We start from the raw sequence: 9319 nt of genomic DNA on the forward strand, positions 1-9319 counted from the left end.
AATGTGATATATATTAATAAACCAATCACCTTTAGCAAGTCTAACCCTCCATTCAAGATTGTGCCATTTTGTTTAAAAGAAAAAAAAAAATGTGTTGATGCAGTAAATTCCACTTTTCCTGTGTGAAATGACTTCCACCTGAACTTTTCTATTCACCGGCTGTGGTATTTTTATTGGCACGTGGTCCATCATTACTGAACAAGCCGGCAACACTGTGGCAGCAGAGCTGATAACTCATTCATATGGAGGATGATAGTCGTGGTCCAGGTGGATTTCACTAACAATTTGCTGGACACCCCTGATTTAGTCTGCTTCCACGCAGTGGTTTTAAAAGGGGGGCAAGTACACGGCACTGCCCTTCACACAAAGTGTTTCATAAAGAAATTAACGTGATAGTTGTGCACTGAAGGAGCTTTTAATAAAGTTGAATTTCCAATATGGTAGGAGAGGTTGTTGTTGTTGAGCGGACTGTTGTCATGTCCCCGCAGTGCCTGTAGTGGTGCTGTGAGGAGTCCGCTGTGGATCCAACAAAAATCCACAGCAGCCTACCTACTGCTTGTAATTTGCTCTGGATAGCCTGTATTTATATGCGTCCTTATTTCAAGATCAACCGAGCTCGGTGAAGATCGCCGTTACTAACCGATCTCCAATATCGATGCGCAAATAGCCTAGCTGATTCTAATAGACATTTCGGCCGTCTATCTGGAGCGAATACCATACAGAGCCCATACCAATTCAAGGTAAGCGAAATCGTATACAGCCCCGGCCTCGGTTTCTAAGTGTACCGTTCTGCGCGGGCTTCAGTCGGCCAGTGGTTTTAATAGAGGCCGCTGTCCGATCGAAGCTAAAAGGCCTCTTATTCGTGACATATTTCATGTAAAAGCTTGTGATGTACCGAAATGAGTTGGTGCCTAAAGCAGATGTGGAAATTAAGGAGATGTTTACATTTTTAAGCGATGTGGCCTGCTAATTTCACATTATGTAAGGGTGATTGTTATAATTCATATCGATTGTTATGGAGGCCTTCGGGGACAGGCCATACGCCTCGTATGTATACCCTTTGTTTGAAAGTATTTGACCATAAATGTTTCATGTTTATAAAATGTAAAATCTCATTACTAGGTGAGATTATTTATTAATAGTGTATTATATTTTTAACCTTTTTCTAAATAAATTAAACTGCAAATAAACCTTTATAGTATTGCTATTTGCTTATGTTTCCGTTTCCTGGTTAGCTACCGCCTACTAATTTGTGTTTTTAGCTTTGTAAGCTAACAAGCGAATATGCCTTTCCGTATTTGGCCGTCTTGATACTATATATTTTGGATTCAAGATGGATAAAGTTATATTTTTTTTAATTAGGCCTGAGGTAGTTGTTGTACTTGGATATATTTACTCTGTCGTAGTATAAAGTTTCACAGCTGTCTATCGGCTCCAAGCTAATGTAGCAAGCTAGCTCCCCGGTAACTAACATTACTTTCTGTTTGCTCCCTGCCCGGTTCTCCTATACTAAAGTTGTTAATGTAACTTATGCTGACGTAAAGGACAGGTTTACAACATGTTAACGTGTGTTCAGTGAACACTTTAGCTGTAAGAGCTGTGCCACTATCAACACCAACTTAAAAACCCCTACAAAGTTTAAAGTAGTAGCTGAGCCATACGATAATTAAGCATGTCAAGGTATATGCTACGCGGTGTGTTTGTTATGAAGAGTTCAGTACACTGTTTTAAAAAGAGCAGTCTATTTTTTGTTGTCGAGTCAAAAAATAAAGTATTTTTATAGTGAGTATATTTTTTAGCCTGACCGTGCTAATGCACAGTCAGGTAAATGCTTTGGAGCTTTTGACATTGTCGGACAAACCCACTGTTTTACTTCCATTGTATTATCTCGTAATAAATGAACAGTGGAGTAAAATCAAGTACTTTGTGCCACCTGTTTCTCAATGAGAGAGCTTGAAGCCGAAAATTAAAGGGCCTAACAGGAATGTCCGGATGGAAATGGCTAACACTGTAATTTTCTCAACTATTTAAATTTGAGTTTATTAATCACAGCACACACTCATAGTAGTTTCATGATGAAGCAGATTATTTTTATTTGTTTCAATGTAACACTTAATAATTACTGCTAAAACAATGCAGCTTTTTTGTGATTGATTACCTAATATTAGGAAAGTATTACCTGTTGTGGAAGATGTTGCTTTTGCTCTGCCTCTTAATCCGGCATGTGAATGCATAGTTACCTCCTCACTGTGCTTGTGATGTAATTACTGGTTTGTTTTTTTTTCCTTTCCTTTATCCCATCAGCTGATGTTGTCAAGGACAAGAGTCACGTGATGTATGAAGGCAAACACATACACTTCTCAGAGATAGACAATAAGCCGTTGTGCTCGTACAGCCCAAAGCTCTGCAAACAGCGCAGACTCAATGGCTATGCTTTTTGTATCCGGCACGTTCTGGAGGATAAGACTGCTCCCTTCAAGCAATGCGAGTATGTGGCCAAGTACAACAGCCAGCGGTGTACCAACCCCATCCCCAAGTCTGAGGACCGCCGGTATGTATGATTGATTCTGCTTTGATTTACAGAGCCAATCAGTCATGGGTTTGCAGGGTGTACTGAGGATATGTTCCTGTTTTGCAGATACTGTAACAGCCACCTGCAGGTTCTCGGCTTTATCCCCAAAAAGGAGCGGAAAAAGAAACACGATGCTTTAGAGGAAATGCGCTCACGGGCTGCTCACCTGGAGTCAGTGGCTCTCAATATTACCGTGCCCTCTCTAGCTCTGAAAGCCCCAAATGGTCTAGATGAACTACCACCATCTCCCCCCTTAACACGCCTGTTACCCCTCCCTGACGGGGAAGGCCTGGACCCTTTTGCCTTTTATGAGGATGACACAGATGGCGAGGAGGTGGGCACTCCTCGGAAGAGTAACGCCATCAAGAAGAAAATACAGAGTCGCCTGGTGCTTAACCAGAAACTCTGCCATGACACAGACCTCTTCCAAACACCACCTGAGCACTTTAGTCCTTCCCCTGTCCCCCGCATCTACCCTTCCTCACCACTCAACAGTCATCTTCCACGGCAACAGCCAGGTCTTCTCCAGAAGCTCCAGCACTCCAACACGACTTCCTTCATCATCCCAGGACAGCAGCAGGGTTTATTATGCAATCCACCACCACCTCAGACGGTCAACTTTCTGCCTCCGGGGCTGCCTGTCAATGCAGCACCCAGTCCAGTGCAACATTCTGGGCCATCGCTCAGCAGGAAAATGCCTTTGACTGCTACTCACTTGCCTGCCGCTTGCAAGGACAGTGGCAGCAACAATCAGCGGCATGTGGTCGTCATGCGTCCCACTGCCTTCTCACCTTCTGCCAGCCGCCTTGCCAGGTTGCAACATTTGGTGCAGCTCTGTGCCAAGAGACAACAGGAGCATGGAGACCTCTTTCCTCATCTAGGTAATCAAACTTTTTATAGTTTATGAATTCATGTGGATTCTTATAATGACTGTGAAAGATTGTTTAAAGGTAGATATAAGTAGATAGATGAGCTGCCCTAACACAGTCTCTTCCAGGATTGGACTGGTCGGAGGACAGTGCAGATGATGATGATGAAGTAGAAGAAGACATGGCAGAGCGTTTTTCTCCTTTTCAGAGCTCATGGAGGCCGCAGAATGGGTTGGTACCTTAATCCTCAACCCCTGTTGTATAGCGTGTAACTTCTCATAATGATGATTGTCATTCGTTCCCCTTGTAGGCTGGAAGAGGATGACGGCTCCTCTCGGAGGACGCGACTGTTTAGGCTTTGCTCGTACCTCCAGGAGAAGTACAAGCACATGTGCAGACAGGAGAGGGTGCGTATCCGGCAGAAGAGATACCGCTATGCCTTCCGCAAAGCCTTGCTGCACGCTGCCAGTAAAAACCCCAGATGTGCAGGCCAGCTGATTCAGGAGTTGAGTGGTGCCTCTTGCAGCTCATCGAGGTATTCTCACAGCCATTGCTTTTGTTTAAGTCAAGCTATGTTTGACAGTATGGCTAGTAGGCCTTACCTCGGTTAAACCACTCATGAACCTTATTTATTTCAACTTTAAGAATGTAACTTTCAATGAACCCGACATAAAAAATGTTGGTTTGTCAGTGTTTGCTTATTCCTGGATGTGTTTGTGTCTGCAGTGTGGCTCCACCAACGCAGCAGAGCACAGACACGGGGACCTGCACTGGCAGCACAAAGGGCCAGCCCTGCCACAACAGAGCTCTGCCCTTCACTCGACACTGCTTTCAGCGTATCCTTTGCCCCGCCGCTCTTATGCACAGCTGGTTTGCACCTGTGCTGGAGTATGTTGTTCACATGGTCTCTGTTGAGTGCATTGCGGGTTTTTTTTTTTTTTTTTTTCCTTAACTGTTCTCTGTAGACATTCTGTTGAATCGTTCCCAGCAGCTCTTTGCAAGTTGCACAGCCAAATTTGCAGATGGTCAGCAGTGCTCCATCCCCGTGTTTGATATCACGCACCAGACACCCCTCTGCGAAGAGCATGCCAAAAAGATGGTGAGTTCAGTGTTTAAGGGTAAACACTGTTGGAATTGTGGGATCAATCAAAAACTTCCATTGCCGCAAAGATTGGGGGGGGTCTCAATCTGATTTGCTTTATCTGTTCTTTTCCTTCTGCACAGGATAACTTCCTGCGTGGGGACGGAAACCGACGGGTGCAGCACCAGCAGCAGCAACAGCGAAAGCCACGTAAAAAGACCAAACCACCGGCGCTCACCAAAAAGCATAAGAAGAAGAGGAGGAGAGGCCCGCGGAGGCCTCAAAAACCTATCCCTCCAGCGTTGCCGCAGGGGAACCTGGGAATGCCTTTAACGAGCCTAGCAATGCCCTCACAGGCCAGCATCAGGTGTGCCACAGCTGCGTCTCTCTGCTGCTGTTAGAAATTCAATGGTGTAGGATATTCAGAGTGAAAGACAAGCTCACATGTCACACATGTCTGGACAGCCTCTTCACTACAATAGCATGTTGAATTCTTTTCCTCTAACCTTTGTTGCAGGAGCCCTTCGACTCCAGATCTAAGTACAGATGAGCTTCCTGATGATATCACCAATGACATAGCAGACATTCCAAATGACCTTGAGCTAAACCAGGAAGATTTCTCAGACGTGTTACCCAGACTACCTGATGACCTGCAGGACTTTGACTTGTTTGAAGGTTGTCTTGCAGCTCATTTTTGTGCACAGCTGTTTATTTCATGTGTGTGATTCCTCATAGTCCTGTGATTTTTATAACATTGCAAATGTTTGTGCAGGTAAAAACGGAGAGCTACTGCCCACCACAGAGGAGGCTGAAGAGTTGGTACGTGCACTGCAGGCTATGGGGTCCTACACAGACTCATTGGTGTGCCTAACCTCCATGGGAGACCTGGCCCCTACAGAAGGAGTGGACCACAGAGCCATGACCGTATTTCCTGGTCCAGTCCAACCAGGGGGCATGGGAGACCTGCTGAACAGCCGCATCCCTCCCGAGAACTTCACCAGCCTTGAGCTGGAGGACAATCTACTGCAGTCTACTGGAGATCACTTTCCCCCCTCACCTCCAACTCAGCCCGTTAACCAGAGCCAAGCGCCGTGCTCCAATCTGACCTCATCCTCTTCTACAGTGGCCCCCTCCACCACGTCCCTGCTCACTCAGACCTCCTTAACAGAGCGGACGTTTTCTAGGACGCACACATCCCACGTTCTCGCCAAGTCGGATGCACCCACATCATCACCCCAAGGCAGCCACTACAGCAGCGAGCATGTGCCATCCCCATACAGTGACCACATATCTTCTCCCCACACCAGCTCTTTCCAGACAGACACCCCTCTTCTCCTGGAAGTCCCTCTGAGCGGGGTTCCAGGACCGCCCCGGTCCACTTGGAACAACCTCGCTCTCCCCCTCACGGACCCCACACAGTTTGGCAGTCTCATCAGATCAGAAAGTCATCTCATATCCACCTCCCTGTCCACTCCACCCGCCACCACCCACTCTGTGACGCTGCAGCCCATGGCTGCTCTCTCGGCGATGCCCCAGAGCGGCTTGACTGGCCTAACGACTCCTCCCGCCCCCTCGTCCTCGCTCCCATCTTCGTCACGCGATCTTTTGACCTCCGCACAGCCCAAGCAACAGCTCCCTCAGTTCAGCGCGGCCTTTGGCCATCAGTTGGCCTCCCACAGTGGCATCCCAAAAGACGTGCAGCCCAGCCACAGCTCCACGGCGCCCCCTGCTGGCTTCTCTATAGTTAGTGCCACCGCTGCAAGTGCCAACAGCGCCACGCCACCCTTCACGCAAAGTAAATGAGAGCAGGCGGCACGCAGCTACTGCACGACGGTCTGTGGAATCACAGTCACTTAAAATCCAGTTGACTGAGTCGTTAACCACCCCGTTCATCTGCTACATGTGTGCAATGTGGTAATAGTGCACTATTGATAATGAATTTGCACAGCTTCAGATTTTACTCTATTTTTGTTCCTTCCGTCTGTAGCCGGACGGTGTCTGAGATTTTAAGTCAGTGTGAGTCCACGTGTTCGATGCCTTGTGGTTTCGTCAGCAGGGTGGGATGGTGGGGTGGGGGGTTACAGTCAGATTTTGTGATGAAATAAACGGGTGAAAATTGGCAGAAGGACCTAAGCAGAGATTATCTGTGTCACAGTGCTCAGAATTCCTAGAAGCCTCAGTCAGTGGTCAGTTTAGTTTGCTTTGCCAGTTCAAGTCCTGTCTTAAAACGATCAGCTGCACCCTGCCTTGCTCAAACGGCCATTGCATTTTTTTCTTCTTTTTTGTTACCCACCTGTTTCATACACTGCTTCTGTCACCCTCTGAAGAACAAGAGATTTTTGTGATCCATTATGTTTCAAGCTATTTAACTGTCATCATGATATAGAATCTTACGGAGTCAATTTCACAGTCATATGAATTTACCAAAATACTTTTAAACAGCTGTTTTTATATTGTGTATAGTGTATATGTGCTCATTTATTGGTTTGCTCAGACGTCAAAAATCTCTGACCTCACCATTGGTTGTGGGACTCTTGAGTGGCCTAGTAGACACTTGAAGTTGAATAAATCTAGTATCTTAAAGCAATAAATACATGAACATAACTCTGGCATCGTGAGGTATTTCGCTGGTTTCATTACATGTAGCTTCACTCGATGAATCCAGGCTGGATCAGGAAGATATTTTGGCCTCTTTAACAGTTTCCCCGCAGAGCCTTTAGAGGCGAGCGATCAGGTCAGGCCAACTTCTCTCTGAGTGGATTTTTTTTAAGGCTGATTAAATTAGCTTCAGTGTTACAGCGACGATGGTAATGGCACAATCCAGGGACTTTTAAGTGTCTACTCTCAAAGGTGCTCTCTGGTCCACACGTACAATGGTATTTAGTGGCTTGCATGTCTCATATAACAAAAGTTCAGTTTCAGGGCTCGCACTAATACGACAGGCCAGGCTACCCGGAGGAGGCTTACGCAGTGAATTGGTGTTGGACATTTTTACCCATCAGCTAGATGTAACACAATTGGTGTATTTTGCACGTCTGAAGTAAAGCACTGTCTCTTTTACTCAGTTATAAAGCATTTTTTAAAGACCTATGATGAAAAGCTGGTGTCTGAAAAACAAAAAAAATAGCAAAAAAAAAAAAAGTGCTCTTCCACGCAAGAGCCTCCACCCCCACCCCGACAGCAGTACAACCACGGCTTTTGATAAGTAATATATTAGACATTTGAGAGATTATCAGACATTGTTGAGTATTAGGTATATAGAATAGCAGTCTCTATCTTGGGGTTTGTTGGTGAATTATTGAGTAGCAATGGATTGAAATTGTTCTTTGCAATGTGTTCAGTGGAACCTGTGTCTGTGTAGAATGAGTCTTGCTTTTAATGGCTATCAAAATGATTGTTAAGTCTTTGTTGGAGGGATCAATGTTTGTTTGTTTGTATGCTGTCTTTCTTTTTTTTTTTTTTTCAATTCTGATGGAGAATATGTTTTATTTTTGATAGCTATTAAACTTCCAGGAAGAAGTCTTGAGATTGCATGGGGCTGCAACCCTTTGTGTGAGAGCGTAATAGTAGTAATAATAATAATAATATCACGATTAGACGATGATCACTGGCTTCTTGGTGGTAAGAAACATTGGATTTATATGCATCAGATGGTGGAGAAGAACAGATCGGCGTACTTTTTCAACCTAGATTTGCACAGGAGTGGATGAGACCGGTGGTGTTTCATATGTCCCATGTCTGTCTTGCCTTTTTTTTTTTGCCCTGCTTGGATGCTCATTACACAAACAGCCGCCACCATTAGCCGCTCTGAGCCTGTGCCGGACCATCGTTTCCAGCTGTGAGAAGGCCCAGTTCTGCCTCGCCCCTTCCAAAGAGAGAACACAGTCTCAAAGTGTAAACCTGTAGCTCCACCGGGGATGGCTGGGCTTCTCAGAGACCACGGTAACGCAAACAGCGCCCCCTAGAAGTCAATAGGAAGAATCAGGTTTGGGTGAAAGTGTGTTTGAAAATAAGCGAGACAATACTGCTGTATCCTGCATAGCATGAGATTAGTCGCTGCACCGGTTCACTCTCCCCGACAACCACGTAGAACAAAATTTACAGGGCTCGTAGGCACATGTAACTGCTTGAATTCAGAGATGGCTGACAAATTCCTATACTCATTGAATGTACTGTATTACTGTTTTTAAAGATAGGATGAGCTAATCTAGTCACCTTTTGTTATTGGTCCTTGTTTAATTTGTCTAAGGTATTTTTTGTATACAAAGGTTTACATTTTTATGTATATTTTTCTTGTGTACAAATTATGTAATATGTGTACAAACACTGTATGTAATATCTGTATATAGTGTGAGAAATTTGATCTTTTGTTTTTGGATGTATAAATAAAACTTGCTGTGAGGTATTTGAGGCCATGGTTTAACGTGGTTTTTCAAAGGTCACCTAAAAAAAAAATGCGAGGTGAGATGTGCTCGTGTGCACCCTGCCACAGTTTGACAGCTCCTTTTATACGCATGCAAATCATTGTAGAGTCTGAGGGGATATGCCTTATGTTTAATGATATATTTTCTGTTCTGTTTAAAATATCATGGCTAATTTAGCGGTGATAAATTCAGTTTTATCGCTCTCTCTGTAACCTTGGATTTTGCACCTTTGATTCTGGCTGCTGTTAATTCCCAGCTCCAGGTTATGAACTCTGGAGCGCAGCCCCTTCAGTATCCAATCCAGACTACACTGGTAGGACTCTCCCCCTCTTTATTTAAACACAGCTTTTCAGATTTTTAGTTTCACCAGCTA

The 9319-nt window shown here is 44.9% G+C and overlaps 1 protein-coding gene across 6 annotated transcripts; it reads left to right on the forward strand.

Annotated features, from left to right (window-relative positions):
* The first annotated feature begins 110 nt into the window (after positions 1–110).
* ino80da (INO80 complex subunit Da) lies at positions 111–8927 on the forward strand. Of its 6 annotated transcripts, none has more exons than XM_082507239.1 (10): positions 111–267; positions 2305–2551; positions 2639–3453; positions 3570–3672; positions 3752–3976; positions 4168–4277; positions 4407–4540; positions 4666–4889; positions 5040–5197; positions 5295–8927. In XM_082507239.1, exons 1-10 carry the CDS (start codon positions 243–245, stop codon positions 6323–6325), a joined length of 3072 nt encoding a protein of 1023 aa, XP_082363365.1. In that variant the 5' UTR covers positions 111–242; the 3' UTR covers positions 6326–8927. The 6 variants fall into 6 exon arrangements, with proteins under 6 accessions (XP_082363365.1, XP_082363366.1, XP_082363364.1 ...); XM_082507240.1 differs by lacking the exon at positions 111–267 and adding an exon at positions 479–740; XM_082507238.1 differs by lacking the exon at positions 111–267 and adding an exon at positions 752–1047.
* Positions 8928–9319: the final 392 nt, after the last annotated feature.

The sequence above is a fragment of the Aulonocara stuartgranti genome (genome assembly GCF_965226115.1).
Source record: "Aulonocara stuartgranti genome assembly, chromosome: 16".
In the NCBI taxonomy this organism is placed as follows: domain Eukaryota; kingdom Metazoa; phylum Chordata; class Actinopteri; order Cichliformes; family Cichlidae; genus Aulonocara; species Aulonocara stuartgranti.

Bases quoted from the DNA above. Each gene is read 5' to 3' on its own strand.
- ino80da (XM_082507238.1), top strand. From the start codon at position 957: ATGTGGCCTGCTAATTTCACATTATGTAAGGGTGATTGTTATAATTCA. The intron at 4,541-4,665 runs GTGAGTTCAGTG...CCTTCTGCACAG, and splicing joins AAGAGCATGCCAAAAAGATG to GATAACTTCCTGCGTGGGGA. The intron at 4,890-5,039 runs GTGTGCCACAGC...CCTTTGTTGCAG, and splicing joins CCCTCACAGGCCAGCATCAG to GAGCCCTTCGACTCCAGATC.